The sequence below is a fragment of the Notolepis coatsorum genome, assembly GCF_963971535.1.
Source record: "Notolepis coatsorum genome assembly, chromosome: 5".
Taxonomy (NCBI): Eukaryota; Metazoa; Chordata; class Actinopteri; order Aulopiformes; family Paralepididae; genus Notolepis; species Notolepis coatsorum.
The window spans coordinates 191715859-191737912 of NC_140169.1; the positions used below are offsets into that span (position 1 = coordinate 191715859).

The 22054-nt window shown below is 46.1% G+C and overlaps 1 protein-coding gene across 1 annotated transcript in view; it reads left to right on the forward strand.

Annotated features, from left to right (window-relative positions):
- Positions 1 to 22054, forward strand: part of zmym2 (zinc finger, MYM-type 2) — a 230770-nt gene that overhangs the window by 155327 nt on the left and 53389 nt on the right. The window contains exons 14-16 of the mRNA XM_084314398.1: positions 9523 to 9688; positions 11406 to 11434; positions 13005 to 13146. Coding sequence (XP_084170524.1) covers positions 9523 to 9688; positions 11406 to 11434; positions 13005 to 13146 — 337 coding nt within the window. The remainder of the gene's footprint in view (positions 1 to 9522; positions 9689 to 11405; positions 11435 to 13004; positions 13147 to 22054) is intronic.

Sequence of the window (22054 nt, forward strand, 5' to 3'; positions counted from 1 at the left end):
GTATGACGACTGGCCCAAGCCGGAGGCAACACTGACAGCCGGAGTCGAACCCGGTGTCTCCTGCGTTGGTGACGAGTGCAATGTCCGCTGCGCCACCCAGCCGCTTCCCCCGGAGCTTTTCATAGTGGCTCGGCAGGCAGGGCGATATAATCGGAAGGTTCCTGGTTTGATTCTGGCTCCTCCTGGCAGTGTGTCGAAGTGTCCTTGAGCAAGACCCCCTAACTGCTCCTGGTGAGCAGGTTGGCACCTCGCATGGTTGCCTCCGCCGTCGGTGTGTGAGTGAACAGGTGAATGTGAGGCATAAGTTGTAAAGCACGTTGGATAAAAGCTGTTATATAAATTCAGTCCATTTACCATCTGACAATGCGGAGGAATCACTGCAGGACTGCCATCTTGCAACACAAATCATGTACAGATTCAGTACAATGTAAATAGTGTTTTTCAATGATGGTGCATTTTTTTAAGAGGATATGTTGACATAGGATTACCAAAAATGTTAGAGCTATTGTTGTTGTTGTTTTTGTGAAAATGATGACTAAAGCCCTTTGATGTCTACCCCCTCCAGGACTCCAGACTAACTTTAACCTGCAGTGTGAACGTACAGGACTCCAGACTAACTTTAACCTGCAGTGTGAACGTACAGGACTCCAGACTAACTTTAACCTGCAGTGTGAACGTACAGGGCTCCAGACTAACTTTAACCTGCAGTCTGAACGTACAGGACTCCAGACTAACTTTAACCTGCACTATGAACGTACAGGACTCCAGACTAACTTTAACCTGCAGTCTGAACGTACAGGGCTCCAGACTAACTTTAACCTGCAGTGTGAACGTACAGGGCTCCAGACTAACTTTAACCTGCAGTATGAACGTACAGGACTCCAGACTAACTTTAACCTGCAGTATGAACGTACAGGGCTCCAGACTAACTTTAACCTGCAGTGTGAACATACAGGGCTCCAGACTAACTTTAACCTGCAGTGTGAACGTACAGGGCTCCAGACTAACTTTAACCTGCAGTCTGAACGTACAGGGCTCCAGACTAACTTTAACCTGCAGTGTGAACGTACAGGGCTCCAGACTAACTTTAACCTGCAGTGTGAACGTACAGGGCTCCAGACTAACTTTAACCTGCAGTGTAAACGTACAGGGCTCCAGACTAACTTTAACCTGCAGTGTGAACGTACAGGGCTCCAGACTAACTTTAACCTGCAGTGTGAACGTACAGGGCTCCAGACTAACTTTAACCTGCAGTGTGAACGTACAGGGCTCCAGACTAACTTTAACCTGCAGTCTGAACGTACAGGGCTCCAGACTAACTTTAACCTGCAGTGTGAACGTACAGGACTCCAGACTAACTTTAACCTGCAGTGTGAACGTACAGGGCTCCAGACTAACTTTAACCTGCAGTGTGAACGTACAGGGCTCCAGACTAACTTTAACCTGCAGTGTGAACGTACAGGGCTCCAGACTAACTTTAACCTGCAGTGTGAACGTACAGGGCTCCAGACTAACTTTAACCTGCAGTGTGAACGTACAAGGCTCCAGACTAACTTTAACCTGCAGTGTGAACGTACAGGACTCCAGACTAACTTGGCCGGTGGCACTCACCTCTGTGGTCATGAAATGTTTCGAGAGGCTGGTCAAGGACCACATTTGTGCCTCCCTCCCCAGTGATATGGACCCTATGCAATTTGCATACAGGACAAACGGGTCCACTGACGACGCGGTCTCCCAGGTACTGCACAGCACTCTCTCCCACCTTGACCGTCAGAAGGGGGGCTATGTGAGACTGTTGTTCATTGACTACAGCTCAGCGTTCAACACCATAGTCCCCACCAGACTGGTGGACAAGCTGATCGAGCTAGGTCTGAGCTCCGCCCTGAGCGCCTGGGTACTGGACTTTCTGAGTGAAAGACCCCAGGCGGTCAGGGTGGGGGGTCAGACCTCCAACACCATCACCCTGAGCATCGGGTCCCCCCAGGGCTGTGTTCTAAGCCCCCTGCTGTACTCACTCTACACACACGATTGTGTGGCCAAGTTCAGCTCCAACTCCATAGTGAAGTTCGCAGACGACACGGTGGTGGTGGGGCTGATCTCGGACAACGACGAGAAGGCCTACCGGGAGGAGGTTGAGGTACTGGAACGTTGGTGCCAGGACAACAGCCTGCTCCTGAACATTGGTAAAACCAAGGAGCTGATCGTGGATTATAGGAGAGGACAGCAGGAGACACACACACCACTGACGATAAACGGGGCCACCGTGGACAGGGTGAGCAGCTTCAAGTACCTGGGGGTCCACATCTCAGAGGATCTGACATGGTCAACACACATAGACACAGTAGTAAAGAAAGCGAAGCAGCGCCTCTACCACCTGAGACAGTTAAGGAAGTTCAGAGTATCGGGGAAGATACTCCAGTCCTTCTACTCAGGAGCTGTAGAGAGCATCTTGACCGGAAACATCACTGCCTGGTATGGAAACAGCACGGCACAGGACAAGAAGGCCCTACAGAGAGTGGTGCGCTCAGCCGAGCGTACCACGGGTATTGCGCTACCTACCCTGCAGGTTCTATACAACAAGAGGTGCAAATCCAGAGCCTGCAGAATAATGAAAGACCCCCACCACCCCAATAACAGCCTGTTCCAGCTGCTGAGGTCAGGCAGACGCCTGCGAACCCCAGCTACTAGGACGGAGAGGCTTAGGCTCAGCTTCTTCCCCCAGGCCATCAGAGCCTTGAACAATGAACATTGAGAGCCACAGAAACTGAACTATCCACACACAAGCACACACAAGCACACACACGACACGCACGCTGAGCACGCTCACACACTAGCAGCCACTTTAACACTCATGCCGCACACACGCACACTTATGGCCAAGAGGAAAGGCCACTTTAAATTAGTATAACAACAGGAACAGTGTATTGCACTACTAAAGCTACCTAGCATGTCCTATATGCTCTGTAAATACTATGTACAGATACCGAGATGTCACACCATGTTACCTGTTTATTGTACTGTTGTTTTTATTGGATTCTATTATATGTTGTACCACTGTATTGCACATCGTCGCGGGCAAGACCACCCGCATTTCATTGTATACCTGTATGCCGTGACAATTAAAACTCTTGACTTGACTTGAAAGTACAGGGCTCCAGACTAACTTTAACCTGCAGTGTGAACGTACAGGGCTCCAGACTAACTTTAACCTGCAGTATGAACGTACAGGACTCCAGACTAACTTTAACCTGCAGTGTGAACGCACAGGACTCCAGACTAACTTTAACCTGCAGTGTGAACGTACAGGGCTCCAGACTAACTTTAACCTGCAGTGTGAACGCACAGGGCTCCAGACTAACTTTAACCTGCAGTATGAACGTACAGGACTCCAGATTAACTTTAACCTGCAGTGTGAACGTACAGGGCTCCAGACTAACTTTAACCTGCAGTGTGAACGTACAGGGCTCCAGACTAACTTTAACCTGCAGTATGAACGCACAGGACTCCAGACTAACTTTAACCTGCAGTGTGAACGTACAGGACTCCAGTCTAACTTTAACCTGCAGTGTGAACGCACAGGGCTCCAGACTAACTTTAACCTGCAGTGTGAACGTACAGGACTCCAGACTAACTTTAACCTGCAGTATGAACGCACAGGACTCCAGACTAACTTTAACCTGCAGTGTGAACGTACAGGACTCCAGACTAACTTTAACCTGCAGTGTGAACGCACAGGGCTCCAGACTAACTTTAACCTGCAGTGTGAACGTACAGGACTCCAGACTAACTTTAACCTGCAGTGTGAACGTACAGGGCTCCAGACTAACTTTAACCTGCAGTATGAACGTACAGGACTCCAGACAACTTTAACCTGCAGTGTGAACGTACAGGGCTCCAGACTAACTTTAACCTGCAGTATGAACGTACAGGGCTCCAGACTAACTTTAACCTGCAGTGTGAACGTACAGGGCTCCAGACTAACTTTAACCTGCAGTATGAACGTACAGGACTCCAGACTAACTTTAACCTGCAGTGTGAACGTACAGGGCTCCAGACTAACTTTAACCTGCAGTATGAACGTACAGGGCTCCAGACTAACTTTAACCTGCAGTGTGAACGTACAGGACTCCAGACTAACTTTAACCTGCAGTGTGAACGCACAGGGCTCCAGACTAACTTTAACCTGCAGTGTGAACGTACAGGACTCCAGACTAACTTTAACCTGCAGTGTGAACGTACAGGGCTCCAGACTAACTTTAACCTGCAGTATGAACGTACAGGGCTCCAGACTAACTTTAACCTGCAGTGTGAACGTACAGGACTCCAGACTAACTTTAACATGCAGTGTGAACGTACAGGACTCCAGACTAACTTTAACCTGCAGTGTGAACGTACAGGGCTCCAGACTAACTTTAACCTGCAGTGTGAACGTACAGGGCTCCAGACTAACTTTAACCTGCAGTGTGAACGTACAGGGCTCCAGACTAACTTTAACCTGCAGTATGAACGTACAGGACTCCAGACTAACTTTAACCTGCAATATGAACGTACAGGACTCCAGACTAACTTTAACCTGCAGTGTGAACGTACAGGGCTCCAGACTAACTTTAACCTGCAGTATGAACGTACAGGGCTCCAGACTAACTTTAACATGCAGTGTGAACGTACAGGACTCCAGACTAACTTTAACATGCAGTGTGAACGTACAGGACTCCAGACTAACTTTAACCTGCAGTGTGAACGTACAGGGCTCCAGACTAACTTTAACCTGCAGTGTGAACGTACAGGGCTCCAGACTAACTTTAACCTGCAGTGTGAACGTACAGGGCTCCAGACTAACTTTAACCTGCAGTGTGAACGTACAGGACTCCAGACTAACTTTAACCTGCAGTGTGAACGTACAGGGCTCCAGACTAACTTTAACCTGCAGTGTGAACGTACAGGGCTCCAGACTAACTTTAACCTGCAGTGTGAACGTACAGGGCTCCAGACTAACTTTAACCTGCAGTGTGAACGTACAGGGCTCCAGACTAACTTTAACCTGCAGTGTGAACGTACAGGGCTCCAGACTAACTTTAACCTGCAGTGTGAACGTACAGGACTCCAGACTAACTTTAACCTGCAGTGTGAACGTACAGGGCTCCAGACTAACTTTAACCTGCAGTATGAACGTACAGGACTCCAGACAACTTTAACCTGCAGTGTGAACGTACAGGGCTCCAGACTAACTTTAACCTGCAGTATGAACGTACAGGGCTCCAGACTAACTTTAACCTGCAGTGTGAACGTACAGGGCTCCAGACTAACTTTAACCTGCAGTATGAACGTACAGGACTCCAGACTAACTTTAACCTGCAGTGTGAACGTACAGGGCTCCAGACTAACTTTAACCTGCAGTATGAACGTACAGGGCTCCAGACTAACTTTAACCTGCAGTGTGAACGTACAGGACTCCAGACTAACTTTAACCTGCAGTGTGAACGCACAGGGCTCCAGACTAACTTTAACCTGCAGTGTGAACGTACAGGGCTCCAGACTAACTTTAACCTGCAGTATGAACGTACAGGGCTCCAGACTAACTTTAACCTGCAGTGTGAACGTACAGGACTCCAGACTAACTTTAACATGCAGTGTGAACGTACAGGACTCCAGACTAACTTTAACCTGCAGTGTGAACGTACAGGGCTCCAGACTAACTTTAACCTGCAGTGTGAACGTACAGGGCTCCAGACTAACTTTAACCTGCAGTGTGAACGTACAGGGCTCCAGACTAACTTTAACCTGCAGTATGAACGTACAGGACTCCAGACTAACTTTAACCTGCAATATGAACGTACAGGACTCCAGACTAACTTTAACCTGCAGTATGAACGTACAGGGCTCCAGACTAACTTTAACCTGCAGTGTGAACGTACAGGACTCCAGACTAACTTTAACATGCAGTGTGAACGTACAGGACTCCAGACTAACTTTAACCTGCAGTGTGAACGTACAGGGCTCCAGACTAACTTTAACCTGCAGTGTGAACGTACAGGGCTCCAGACTAACTTTAACCTGCAGTGTGAACGTACAGGGCTCCAGACTAACTTTAACCTGCAGTGTGAACGTACAGGACTCCAGACTAACTTTAACCTGCAGTGTGAACGTACAGGGCTCCAGACTAACTTTAACCTGCAGTGTGAACGTACAGGGCTCCAGACTAACTTTAACCTGCAGTGTGAACGTACAGGGCTCCAGACTAACTTTAACCTGCAGTGTGAACGTACAGGGCTCCAGACTAACTTTAACCTGCAGTGTGAACGTACAGGGCTCCAGACTAACTTTAAACTGCAGTGTGAACGTACAGGGCTCCAGACTAACTTTAACCTGCAGTGTGAACGTACAGGGCTCCAGACTAACTTTAACCTGCAGTGTGAACGTACAGGGCTCCAGACTAACTTTAACCTGCAGTATGAATGCACAGGGCTCCAGACTAACTTTAACCTGCAGTGTGAACTGGGGAGGAGGAGGAGTGCACCTGTGACCCCCGTTTCCATCAGGGGAGTTGATGTGGACATGGTGGAGGTGTACAAATACCTCGGTGTGCACATCGACAACAAACTGAACGGGTCAAAACATGCAGAGGCACTATACAAGAAGGGCAAGAGCCGACTCTACTTCCTCAGAAGGCTGAGATCCTTCAATGTCTGTACAAGGATGTTGAGGATGTTCTATGAGTCGGTGGTGGCGGGCGCCTTCTTGTACGCTGTGACCTGCTGGGGCAGCGGACTGAGAGCAGTGGACACAACCAGGCTGGATAAGCTGGTCAGGAAGGCCAGCAGCGTGGTTGGAGTGGAGCTGGACTCTCTAGCGAGGGTGGCAGAGAGGAGGAGCCTTGCTAAGCTCCAGGCCATCAGGGAAAACCCCACCCACCCACTATACACAGACTTGGCTGACAGGAGGAGCATGTTCAGTGCTAGGCTCACACTACCCAAATGCAGCACTGAACGGCACAGGAAGTCCTTCATTCCAACAGCCATCAGACTATACAATGCATCACTGTGCCTCACTGCATCACTGAGCACAGAGCGGCAGATCAATAGTGGCAGGAGGCCGCGACTAGCGCCCTCCAGGCTCCAAAACAGGGGGCAGCGACGGCTGCCAGACATTGACCTTGGACTAATAGGAACCCAAGGAGGACAATACACTACCTGAAGCATACTGCACCTTAAGTGACACTGTGAATACTGTGAATATATATTTCATTTAGTTAGATAGTTAAATTATATTGACCAAATTGTTTACACTGCTGTTGTTTTTTACTACCTGTACCCCCCCTTCCCCCTTGCTCAGTATATTTTAACTGTATTTATTTCTGTATATTTTATTTAATTTTTATTCTATTTTACTCTACTCTTATCCTAGGCAACTTGATTGATTTGTGTTATTATTCTAATTTGTGACCTGTCCTGTCTAAATGTTTAAATGTTGAGCGATTTGCAGTGTCAAATTTCCCACGGTATAATAAAAGTATTTCTATTCTCTTCTATTCTAACGTACAGGGCTCCAGACTAACTTTAACCTGCAGTGTGAACGCACAGGGCTCCAGACTAACTTTAACCTGCAGTATGAACGTACAGGACTCCAGACTAACTTTAACCTGCAGTATGAACGTACAGGACTCCAGACTAGAGTTAGTCGGGAGCCCTGTACGTTCATACTGCAGGTTAAAGTTAGTCTGGAGCCCTGTACGTTCACACTGCAGGTTAAAGTTAGTCTGGAGCCCTGCCCTCGATACCAACTAAATCAAGCCATTTCAGATCCAATCTGCTTCCTCTGAAATATTGCATAATACTCTGATTCGCCCATCAGTCACGTCTAGCTGCTCTGATTGGCCCATCAGTCACATATAGCTGAGTGAGAGGATTCCACATAGGAGGAGTAGATGTAGTCCTATTTATTGTCATTATTTCTCTTAGTTACTCATACTATTACTAAGGATGTTAATTCATCATCAGAATTTAACCAAAACCAGAGAAACAAAGCATGTTCGGACTGGGATTTGTGAGAGAGGTCACTTCACCCTGACAGCAGGCTGGCAGCAGGTTTAAGATGAGAGAGGTCACTTCACCCCGACAGCAGGCTGTGTGGCATCAGGTTTAAGATGAGAGAGGTCACTTCACCCCGACAGCAGGCTGTGTGGCATCAGGTTTAAGATGAGAGAGGTCACTTCACCCTGACAGCAGGCTGTGTGGCAGCCTACAGGTTTAAGAGAGAGGTCACTTCACCCTGACAGCAGGCTGTGTGGCAGCCTACAGGTTTAAGATGAGAGAGGTCACTTCACCCTGACAGCAGGCTGTGTGGCAGCCTACAGGTTTAAGATGAGAGAGGTCACTTCACCCTGACAGCAGGCTGTGTGGCATCAGGTTTAAGATGAGAGAGGTCACTTCACCCTGACAGCAGGCTGTGTGGCATCAGGTTTAAGATGAGAGAGGTCACTTCACCCTGACAGCAGGCTGTGTGGCATCAGGTTTAAGATGAGAGAGGTCACTTCACCCTGACAGCAGGCTGTGTGGCATCAGGTTTAAGATGAGAGAGGTCACTTCACCCTGACAGCAGGCTGTGTGGCATCAGGTTTAAGATGAGAGAGGTCACTTCACCCTGACAGCAGGCTGTGTGGCATCAGGTTTAAGATGAGAGAGGTCACTTCACCCTGACAGCAGGCTGTGTGGCATCAGGTTTAAGATGAGAGAGGTCACTTCACCCTGACAGCAGGCTGTGTGGCATCAGGTTTAAGATGAGAGAGGTCACTTCACCCCGACAGCAGGCTGTGTGGCATCAGGTTTAAGATGAGAGAGGTCACTTCACCCCGACAGCAGGCTGTGTGGCATCAGGTTTAAGATGAGAGAGGTCACTTCACCCCGACAGCAGGCTGTGTGGCAGCCTACAGGTTTAAGATGAGAGAGGTCACTTCACCCTGACAGCAGGCTGTGTGGCAGCCTACAGGTTTAAGATGAGAGAGGTCACTTCACCCTGACAGCAGGCTGTGTGGTATCAGGTTTAAGATGAGAGAGGTCACTTCACCCTGACAGCAGGCTGTGTGGCATCAGGTTTAAGATGAGAGAGGTCACTTCACCCTGACAGCAGGCTGTGTGGCAGCCTACAGGTTTAAGATGAGAGAGGTCACTTCACCCCGACAGCAGGCTGTGTGGCAGCCTACAGGTTTAAGATGAGAGAGGTCACTTCACCCTGACAGCAGGCTGTGTGGCAGCCTACAGGTTTAAGATGAGAGAGGTCACTTCACCCTGACAGCAGGCTGTGTGGCAGCCTACAGGTTTAAGATGAGAGAGGTCACTTCACCCTGACAGCAGGCTGTGTGGCATCAGGTTTAAGATGAGAGAGGTCACTTCACCCTGACAGCAGGCTGTGTGGCAGCCTACAGGTTTGAGATGAGAGAGGTCACTTCACCCTGAGTCTTTGCGAGCATAACCGTCATGATCAATGTGCTGTGTTTCTACCCACATTTCCCCATCTGGCCACTAGGCGGCACGTTGTGACTGCTGTAAGGTGCAGGGCAACCTGCTGGAGTCGGTGCAGTGGAGGGGAGAGATGAAGCATTTCTGTGACCAGCAGTGTCTGCTTCGCTTCTACTGCCAACAGAACGACCCCATCATGGTCACACAGAAAGGCCCTGAGAACACCAACCTTGGTACTTTTTGTGTGTGTGTGTGTGTGTGTGTGTGTGTGTGTGTGTGTGTGTGTGTGTGTGTGTGTGTGTGTGTGTGTGTGTGTGTGTGTGTGTGTGTGTGTGTGTGTGTGTGTGTGTGTGTGTGTGTGTGTGTGTGTGTGTGTGTGTGTGTGTGTGTGTGTGTGTGTGTGTGTGTGTGTGTGTGTGTGTGTGTGTGTGTGTGTGTGTGTGTTTCTGACTTAGCTTAAAATCAGGGATGCATTTCAGATTACAAGCTATTTGATTTGGGACCAGCTTGTCCAATTGGCAACAAAAAGCTGATTTCTGGGTGAGTGGTTAAGGTTGGGGTTAGGTTACCTGAATAACCTGCAGCTCCACCTAGTTAGCCACAAGCTAATGCAAAAGTCAATGGAGACAAGTCCCTGTATGTACAAGCTGACTGAGACTTAACTGTAATCTATTTTGTGCGCAACATGAAGTAGGTTTTAGTTACCTTCATTCAGCGTGTACAAGCGTGTGGCTAACTATGCGGAGCTGCAGGTATCCAGCATTGAGAGCAGCATGGATTGTACTGAGAAAGGACTCTTACCGACATCAGTGGTAAGAAGGAAAAAGGACCAGGGCTCCAGAATTGTCTACTATGGTTTTAATAGAGGGGGTTTGTACATGCATGTACTAAATATGTTTCATATTTCCTGTTTTAAAGGTATATTTCACTTTAGTACAGCTTGTCAAAAATCTGCAGTCTTACCTCTACCTAAGGTCCTTTACAAAGTAGGCTAGCGACCGCTGCTGTCCCTGGTGTCTGCTGCCAACACCACTATTCCTCCCAGGTGTCAGGCTCCTCATTAACTTCCATTTATTTTGAGGACCAAGTCTCATTAGCTTTTTAGCAAATGTTGCCATTTTCAAATTATCAGTAAAGGAACTATTTCTCGCTTGAATTAGCTCGAGGCTACTCTACTTTGTTTTTATAGCACAGTAGCAAGCCTTTTTGTATCTTAATGTCTCTCTCTTTCTCTCTCTATTCTTGTCCAAGTCCTGTGATTATAACTCATTGCTGTTCACATCCTGATAACATAATGTTGACTGTTGAAATATGAGGACTTCAAACTATCTCACCCCAAGTTACTAGCTGATGTTTCTTCTTGACTTGTTTAAAGAAGACTTGTCCGGCCCATGGGGACATTAACTTGATTTTGGGCTTTACAAATACATTTCATTTGATTTGATGTTACTCCCAAGACATCAGTAAATTAACTATTTCTCACTTTAGATGTAGTTTGACCAACTGTCAACTTCTCACAGAATCGTTCTTCCAGCAAGGTAGCAGGTAACCATGGTAACCACTCCTCAAACGTTCCATGCAGGGCAAAGAGACACACTCAAACCTACAACAACATGACCCTATCTGCTTTTATTTTTTTAAAGGTAATAAATCTGTAAAGACATATCAAATGCCAAAACAAATATGTACCTTTGGCTCAGAATTGTCTTATTTTATGTTTGTTTATACTTCAGAAGTATAATATTTAGACTTGGTCCCCAAAATGAATGGAAGTGAATTAGTAGCCTGACACCTGGGAGGAATGGTGGTCCTGACAGCAACAGGGACAGCAATGGTCGCTAGCTTACTTGTAGATGGGGGTAAGACTGCTGAAACTTGACTTCTAAAGTGAAATATCCCTTTAAGTGACTGTGATACTTTGTGTTTAACCCCAATATTATCCATTGACAGGGTTTGAAGTTCCAGCGGCCAAACATGGGGTAAGCGCTCCGAATTGAGCTACACCATTTTACATTAACAAGCGTGTCGGCATTGAATATTCGATTTATTTCATGCAATGTTAATTCCTCACATGAAGGTGATGTTAAAAATTAAAGTATCTCTTATCTTATGGATAAGATGAGATATACCTGCTGACCTCTTATTCTGCTTCCAGGTCACTTAGGTCATCCTCACAACAGCTCCTCTCAGTCCCTCACTCACGTCTCATAACCAAAGGAGAACTTTAGAACAGTCTCCCATCCCACATTAAGTCCTGTCCCACTGTTGATATTTTCTGAAGATTTGCATAAAAGTAGATACCCAAGTAAATGGAAGATTGCTCCACTTCTATTGGTATCTCGGGACATCTATGGACCTCAGGGAATGTATTCCCAGTGTCAGCAATATTGTGGGCTAGAAAATGTTCATTCAATCACAGCGCAGGTGATTGATTGATTGAAAATGTTATTAACAGATTGCAGAATGGGTACAATACAGTACGGCTCAATACACACAATTGTTAAGGGGATGCAGACAAGAGAAAGACTTTCGTCTTGTTTACATCAGGGTCCCCCATTTTCAATTCATAATGAATTGTAAGTAAGGGTGCAATTAGCACTGTGCAATCCATTATTTGTGGATCTAGCCCACTGTCTGTTACTATGCTTGAGTAAATTGTAATGAACCAAAGGAGAATATAAATTATTATTTACTTTTTTTCCATCTTTGACGGTGAATAACACCATGCTAACATTGACCAAAAGTGAAAAATTAGCTCATTCAGCACTTTCTTAAGATCAAGTGTACAGAAAATCTAAGCAAATGAATAAAGGGCAGATGATTTACAGTTTTTTTTTGTAGATGCAGTACTGAATTTTGCCATCCTGACACATGCAATTTGAAATATTAATATAGAATATCAGGCCTATACATTTATTTTCTATAATGTCCATAGCTCCGCCATTTTTTACCAGATTGTGACACGTTTCTTTTCTAGACGTTCACAGAAAGGTAAAGAAACAATATACGTTGTATTTTATGGCAATAACGTTCAGGTTTGTTCGACCTGTGAGATATAATCACAATTTTCACATCAATATTTGTAAAAGAAAAATGGTTGGACTACGTTTTGTATGTGTCTGGTGTGAGCTGGGTGAAATATCGACGTCCATCGAAAGTTTCCTCTTTCTTAGGACGATTTCGGCGTCATGTCCTATTTAGCTAATAACACTTAATCATTGGTAAACAAACGTAGTGCTCAAAATATACACTTTGACTGCTGTTTGATAGGGTTAGGGTCTTTACTCTTGGCTATATTTGAAAAAGAAATGCAACATCACTTAATACGGACTAAAGACTCAACTTGTTTCTCTTGCTTTTAGTGCAGTTTGAGGTTGCCTTGTTTTATTATTTTATTTTATTTTATTGTATATCTGTACTGTATTCTATTGGCTTCATACTGTGGTGCTGTATAATTTAGTTTCTTTGTTATTGCTATGCATTATATTGTAATGACTGGAAAGCACTAGGTGTTTTTAAATGATATATAAAAGTGACCTGTGTCTCCAGATGGTGAACCAGGGTACAGTGGCGTACGCTGGAGGAGGGGGGATGAAGGATGTGAAGAACAAGGCAGTTCTCTGTAAACCCCTCACTCTCACCAAGGCCACCTACTGCAAGCCACACATGCAGAGCAAGCTGTTACAGACAGGTAAACCACACATGCAGAGCAAGCTGTTACAGACGGGTAAACCACACATGCAGAGCAAGCTGTTACAGACGGGTAAACCACACATGCAGAGCAAGCTGTTACAGACAGGTAAACCACACATGCAGAGCAAGCTGTTACAGACAGGTAAACCACACATGCTGAGCAAGCTGTTAGACAGGTAAACCACACATGCAGAGCAAGCTGTTAGACAGGTAAACCACACATGCAGAGCAAGCTGTTACAGACAGGTAAACCACACATGCTGAGCAAGCTGTTAGACAGGTAAACCACTAGGGCATTGTTTGAATGGACCGGGTGCCTAAAGATGGCTGCCCTCTGGGGTGACATCATTACCAGTCTCACAGTGCTAAGAATCCTAAGAACATTTACGCTTGTCAACCATTGGACATACTGTGTGTGACATTGTGAGTTGAGCAGGGAAGAACAAATTATATCCAGTAGGCTGCCATCTTTGCGGCCCGGCACGGTGGTGTAGTGGTTAACACTGTCGCCTCACAGCAAGAAGGTCCAGGGTTCGATTCCCGCTTGGGGACCAGGTTTCCATGATGCCAGTTACCCAGGTTGGGTATCTCCCAGGCCTTTCTGTGTGGAGTTTGCATGTTCTCCCCGTGCTCGCAAGGGTTTCCCCCCCGATAAGATAAACCCAATGGAAAAACATGCACAACAATAGATCGCTAACGCTGTGGCGTCCTTGACGAAGACGGACAGGAGCACTTGGATTGGTCCCCTGGCGCGGCTCACGTTGACGCCTGTCTGCTCCCGGCTGCCCTTGGGGGGGGGGGGGACGACGACGGGATGGGTTAATCGCAGATACGAATTGCATGCATGCATCGCATGTGTGCCGATTGATGACCTCTAAGCAGGTCCTAAATTAAATTAAATTATCTTTATGAATTAATTATATATGTCCAGTAGGCTGCCATCTTTATGAATTAATTATATATGTCCAGTAGACTGTCATCTTTATGAATTAATTATATATGGTCCAGTAGGCTGCCATCTTTATGAATTAATTATATATATTCAGTAGGCTGTCATCTTTATTAATTAATTTTATGTCCAGTAGGCTGCCATCTTTATGAATTAATTATATATGTCCAGTAGGCTGCCATCTTTATGAATTAATTATGTCCAGTAGGCTGCCATCTTTATGAATTAATTATATATGTCCAGTAGGCTGCCATCTTTATGAATTAATTATATATGTCCAGTAGGCTGCCATCTTTATGAATTAATTATATATTTCCAGTAGGCTGCCATCTTTATGAATTAATTATATATGTCCAGTAGGCTGCCATCTTTATGAATTAATTATATATGTCCAGTAGGCTGCCATCTTTATGAATTAATTATATATGTCCAGTAGGCTGCCATCTTTATGAATTAATTATATATGTCCAGTAGACTGTCATCTTTATGAATTAATTATATATGGTCCAGTAGGCTGCCATCTTTATGAATTAATTATATATATTCAGTAGGCTGTCATCTTTATTAATTAATTTTATGTCCAGTAGGCTGCCATCTTTATGAATTAATTATATATGTCCAGTAGGCTGCCATCTTTATGAATTAATTATGTCCAGTAGGCTGCCATCTTTATGAATTAATTATATATGTCCAGTAGGCTGCCATCTTTATGAATTAATTATATATGTCCAGTAGGCTGCCATCTTTATGAATTAATTATATATTTCCAGTAGGCTGCCATCTTTATGAATTAATTATATATGTCCAGTAGGCTGCCATCTTTATGAATTAATTATATATGTCCAGTAGGCTGCCATCTTTATGAATTAATTATATATGTACTGTATGCTGCCATCTTTATTAATTAATTATATTCAGTAGGCTGTCATCTTTATGAATTAATTATATATGTCCAGTAGGCTGTCATCTTTATGAATTAATTATATATATTCAGTAGGCTGCCATCTTTATGAATTAATTATATATATTCAGTAGGCTGTCATCTTTAATAATTATATATGTCCAGTAGGCTGCCATCTTTATTAATGAATTATATATGTCCAGTAGGCTGCCATCTTTATGAATTAATTATATATGTCCAGTAGGCTGTCATCTTTATGAATTAATTATATATATTCAGTAGGCTGTCATCTTTATGAATTCATTATATATGTCCAGTAGCCTGCCATCTTTATGAATTAATTATATATGTCCAGTAGGCTGTCATCTTTATGAATTCATTATATATGTCCAGTAGGCTGTCATCTTTATTAATTCATTATATATGTCCAATAGGCTGCCATCTGTATGAATTAATTATATATGTCCAATAGGCTGTCATCTTTATAAATGAATTATATATGTCCAATAGACTGCCATCTTTATGCCATCAATCAACACAAAAAAACCACAGAAAATGCGTGTGTCCTATGTGTCGCCCATCTCGCATGTGTGTTCGCTGCATGACAATGTGTGCTACAAATAAAGACTTCTTCAAGTCCAGCTTCATTTAAACTGGAGGAGTGTTTAATTTAGCTATATTGTATGTGTATATACTAGTACATTTCGCAGAGTAAATTTTACTCAAACTGAGTAAAATTTTACTCAGTTTGAGTACAATTTACTCTGCAAAATTTACTGATGCATTGGGCCAATACATTTTTGTATTCAGTATTTAAATTAAATGAAACATCACCATCAAGGTATTGGTTGAGTTTAATCAAATCAAATCAATACTACAGTACCTGGTCTTGAATCAAATCAATGCTACCTGGTCTTGAATCAAATCAATACTATCTGTTAGGGGTGGACGGTATAAACGGTATACGGTATAAATGTAACGGATGTTCTCTGTGTGTAGGCCTGCCTAACACACGTGGCTCCTGCGTTGTGTTCTGGGCGTGGTGTAAATGACGAATCAGCACACATGGACGACAGTTCAATCCTTTATTCGATGGCCTGCAATGGAGCCCACCGACCTGTATCAAATGGGTGGTCGAAATACCACAAGAACAGCGTCACAAATATATCTCGTCAAGTCTCCCACGTTGAATAGTTGTTGAGAATATCAAAACCATTACATGTACCGCATGGCTTAACCACATCTCACATAGTAATTTAACATATCAAAACCATTACATGTACCGCATGGCTTAACCACATCTCACATAGTAATTTAACATACTAATCTTATTAGCAATGCATGAAACGTGAATGACAAATTACACAATAGACCGAACTCTTAAGGCACACATACCTGTATCAAATGGGTGGTCGAAATACCACAAGAACAGCGTCACAAATATATCTCGTCAAGTCTGGTGACAGAACAATAAATTGACGATATTACCACGGTGAAATACCAATTGTGCATATAACATAACCACACCATTCATTACAACACTATCGAGTCATTATCATCTGTTAACATTCAATTCACATACAAAATATATATACAACAGTGTAATACATAAAAGTGCTGCGCGCTACAATAATCAAACGTACCTCCCACGTTGAATAGTTGTTGCAACTGAATCCCCAAACCGGAAGAGGTTGCTTCTATCATCGCGCTAATAATTGACCCCGGAAGTGCTACACTCTCGAACGTGAACTTCCCAAGTTACATTCAAATAAAAGTGCCTTTGGTATAAAGAAATAATAAACAATTGTAAGCATTAAACATTTGTAAACAGGATTTAATAACATTTCAATCCTTAATAAAATAATAAACAGGATTTGGTGACATTTCAAACCCCAATAATAATAATAATAATCAATGTCCAATTGACCTGGTTACATTCACCCCTCCTGAAATTTCACCAACATCCCGTGTCAGCAGAGCAAGGGGGACATACAAAGAGAAAAAAAATATCGGTAGTCTACCACTAACCTAGACCTGGCACCAGAGAAAAAGGACCTAGTCCCCCATTCGACTCAAAAGTCACCCCCAAAAGAGGTTCAGAGAATAAAAAAATTGATCAGATCTCAAAATTCCCTTAGATCAATATGACGCCTGATACGCCACACAACTCATGGCCCTCAAAGCTGTCTGATAGACACCTACTCAACCCAGCAATACAAAAGAAAAAAACTGGCTTTGGTGTGAACCCTAACCTCCACCTCAACTCAACCAGTCACCCCTCTCAGAAATGGCATCTGAACCATAGATTCTATCAACCTGTTCACTGATCTCACTACTCTCCCTGTACGTGTCCTAACCCGACCATCATTCCCTACGTGAGGGTGTAAATCAGTGGGAACCGCAACACCCATGTCAGGTGAGTGCGAAACCCCTGTACCTAAATCAGTGTGAGCTGTGACAACTACGTCAGGTGAGTGAGAAGCCTCTGCCTCTGAATCGGTGTGAGCTATGACAACTATGTCAGGTGAGTGAGAAACCTCTGCCTCTGAATCGGTGTGAGCTATGACAACTATGTCAGGTGAGTGAGAAACCTCTGCCTCTGAATCGGTGTGAGCTATGACAACTATGTCAGGTGAGTGAGGAACCTCTGTGTGCTGTGCCTGTGTGTCAGGTGTACATTGAGCAATGGCCCCTGCAGGACTGGCCACTGGGCTAACCTGCTCTATCCCATCTGTCACAGCCAACACAGAATCAAAAGAGTCTGTAAGTGACGAGACCACAGGCCCCTCTACCTCCACAGAGTCGGTCAGGTCATGTGCAACACCGCCCTCAGACCAAACTCCAGATGCAGAATCCATACCGTCACTACTATCACAGTCCCCCTCATCGGACTCTCCGTCATCAAACGCCTGACCAATCTCACTGGCGTCCTCCCCCTGCTCTAGCTCAGGAAATGGCAAGAAGTTGACCTCCAGCAAACGGTTCCTGTGCACTACCCTTGTGCGCCCCCCTACATCCTGAATCCTATAGACATGGATACTGGGATTGACACCAACAACTGTATACACTCCATCCTCCCATTTGTCAGCCAACTTCCGTTTTCCCCGCTCTCCCTGATTTGCTACCAGAACCCGATCCCCCACAGACAGGTGTGTACCCTTGACACGCTTGTTGTCGGGTTTGGTGCTGTTGCTCAACAGTGGAGTGCTTCTGAGCGATCTCCATGGCACTCTTCAGACACGAAAGCAGGGAGCCAGCATAGGAATCGTAATCTACAACTCCAGGGTCATTCAGGACCTGCCTGAACATGACATCCACTGGTAGTCTAGGGACGCGGCCAAACATCAAAAAGAAAGGCGCGTAACCCGTAGTCTCATGAACAGTGGCATTGTACGCAAACGTGAGTGTCTGGACCTGCTGCGGCCACTGGTGCTTCTTCCGAAGCGGGAGAGAGCGGAGCATGTTCCCCAGAGTGCGGTTAAAGCGCTCTGTCCCACCGTTACCCATGGGGTGATAGGCCGTTGTGTGGGATTTGGCCACTCCCGCCAACCTGAGGAGCTCAGCAATCAATTTGCTCTCAAAATTGGCACCTTGATCTGCGTGTATTCTCTCAGGGAACCCGTACACACAAAACACGTTGTCCCAGAGCTTCCTGGCAACTTGTTTCGCCGTCTGATTAGCGCATGGGAACGCGTGCGCCAACTTGGTGAAATGGTCAGTCACCACCAACACGTCCACTGACCGCTGATTGCTGTCCTCAGCGGACCAGAAATCCATACACACTAACTGCATCGGCGCGGAGCTCTTGATGCTTTCAAGGGGCGCACGAGCAGCAGGCTCCGGGGTCTTCCCATACACACATCTTTGACAACACTTGACATATGCTCTGACATCCCTCTCCATATCTGGCCAATAAAAACGTTGCCTGGCAAGAGAAAGAGTGCGATCCTGGCCCTGATGACCCGCCAGATCATGGATGCCCGACAATGCCTTGTCCCTCAGACTCAGCGGCAACACGTACTGAGTTCTCCTCTGCTTGGACACTTGGTCCCTCGTCACACGGTACAGGACACCATCACGGACCTCCAGCTTGTCCCACTGTTTCAACAGTCTGAGAACCCTCTGGTTAGCGCCGTGCCTCTCCCGTCTAGATGGTCGCTTTCGAACAGCGACAAAGGGTAGCACCCTAGAGATGCATGTGTCCCGTTCCTGACTCAACCGGAGCTCCTCAACTGAAAACATCGGTAAAACATCTTGACCCTCAGACAGATGTTGGATGTTCTGAACCAAACCCAGCGCTCTGGACTCAGCAGCACCAATCCAATCACACTTAGACTGACAGAGGGCTCTGATCTCCTCTGTCCCACAATCCATCCCGAGTAGTGAGCTACTCACCGTCTGGGACAGACAACTGTACCTAAAAACATCTTGCACAGAGTCCCCCTCAACTGCCCCCGCTTCCTGCACAAGAGCCGGGTACGGCTCCCTCAATAACCTCTGACTAACATGCTTAGCGAACGGGTCACGACTCAAAGCGTCCGCCACCACATTCTTCTTCCCTGGCAGGTGTCTGAGATCAAAGTCAAAAGCCGCAAGTTTAGACACCCAGCGAATCTCACATGCGTCAAGCTTTGGCTTCGTAAGCAGATAAGTCAACGGGTTATTGTCCGTCCAAACTGTGAATCTCTGACCCTTCAGCCAATGGCTGAATTTCTCGCATATGCTCCATTTCAAGGCCATGAACTCCAGTCTATACGCTGGATACTTACGCTGTGAAGCACTGAGGGTCTTGCTTGCAAAAGCGACAGGCCTGGCCTTAGACTCACCTCGAGGTACCTGCGACAGCACAGCGCCAAGTCCGTCCAACGACGCATCAACTGAGAGGACAAAAGGCTCCTCAAAATCTGGGTGGGCGAGCACGACACACTCCAGTAGCATTGTTTTCAGCCTGTCGAAAGCTTCCCCACAAACCGATGTCCAGTCGGCAGGGGTGAGCCTACGAAAGCTGCCAGGTGGTTTCTTGTCCTTAGGGGACCTCCCCTTCCTCTTTTGTCCAGCCGTAAGGGCGAACAATGGCTTCGCAACAGCAGAGCAGTTTGGGAGGAAATGCTGGTAATAGAATACCATCCCAAGAAACGACCTGATCCTACGGACAGAGGGTGTGCACCCATCAACTTCCATGAGATCTTGTACTGTCATGTTGGAGATAACCTCCACCTTGGAGGGATCAACAGACACGCCCCCACCACCGACCACATGGCCCAAGAACCTAACCTCCTGCTGCAGAAGGTGACACTTCTTGGGAGCCAGTTTCAAGTTGTTCTCCCTCAACCTCTGAAACACGGTGTGGAGCCTAGACAGGGCCTCATCTTCTGACGGCGCGAAGACCAGGAGATCATCAAGGTAACACAACAGTTTTGTGAAGTTCATGTCCCCAAAGATTCCAGTCATCATTCTCATAAAGGCTGCAGGGCTATTACATAGACCCTGTGGCATGCGATTGTACTCATGCAACCCGAGGGGGGTTGTGAAAGCCGTGTACTTCTTGTCATCCTCATGCATTGGGATGTTAAAGAAGCCAGAGGTGAGATCCATCGTACTAAAGAGGCAATTGCCCCCAAGCGCGGCAAGACAATCAGACTGGTGTGGCAGGGGGTGAGCGTCCTTCAAGGTGCGCGCATTCAGCCATCTGAAATCAGTGCAGATCCGAACCCCCCCGTCCTTTTTCCAGACCATTACAAGAGGTGAAGCGTACTCACTCGAGGACTTCCTGATAATCCCCTTTTCCTCCATATCAGTGAGAACCTGTCTCAGCTTCTGATAGTGAGCCGGGGGGACCCTCCTGTAGGGCAATCGAAAGGGGCGCTCATCCACAAGACGGATGCGATGAGTGTATCCCTTGACCTCACCACAGTCTAACGAGTCCTTGGAAAAGATGTCGCTATATTCAATTATCAACTGCTCAAGCTGAGACCTGCAGGCTCCACTGACCTGGCAAGAACTGATGTCAATGTCACCGAGCCCGAGCTCTGACAAACTCCTAGCCGGCGGGGCCGAAGGACCGGCACAACCAGGGGCGTCAGGCTCTCGCCTTTCCGAAACTGCCTGCAGTCCCTGAAAAGCATCTAAGTCCTCAATCGCCAAACACACTGAAACATCAGCCAACTTGCAATTCCTTTTCAGTGTGATAGGTTTGTCAGACGGATTGACAGTCATGGGCACCCACCTATCTCCCCAGAGTGGTGTAACGAGCCGACCCACAAGAACGCCTCGTGGCATAGCCTTGGAGTCTGTTGGCTCCACGATTACAGTGCTCCCAGGTGACATAGGCACCTTAGCGGGGAGTCTGCCCCAGACTAAGTGCTCGTGTCTCGGTAGGAGCGTCACGGCCTGGGTGAGCTTCACAGTACCAATTTTCTCGGGAACCGTACCGCCCCTCCAGCGCTCCACATTAGTAAACATGGACAGAAACTGCTCCACTTCCGGACTTGACTGAGGCTCTGGTCTCGATGCGAGATCCCAGTACTCACTACCACCCTTCAGGACGTGGGTAACATGTTTAAGGACATTCGTGCCAACTATCAGGTCATCATGTTGACCGGGCACGACCAACGTGGGTACAGTAAAGGAGACCCCATAAAGCTGCATGCCTAAATCATAAAACCCATCAGGCCTCGTCTCCAGACCACCACAGCCAATCAAAACAATATTTTCTTCAGGCTGCTGCTTCCCAGGTAAAACACCCCCAGAGCGGAGCTTCTCCACTGCATATTCACTGATACTGCACGACATAGAGCCAGTATCCAACATGCCTCTAAGCTGAACACTCTGGTTGACAAGGACTGAAGCATAAAACAGGTCACTGAAAGCTTGAATCTTTTGAGTTGCTTGAATGATCGTACGAGAACCCTTAGGTGCTTTGGCACACTTGTCTTCATACAAGTGAGCAAGATCAGAGACATCAGTGAGGGATTCATCCATACCACCCACACCACCCCTCTCTAGGTGTGAGTTTAGTCGTTTAAAGGACGAGACTGACCACCAGTGCTGTCACCG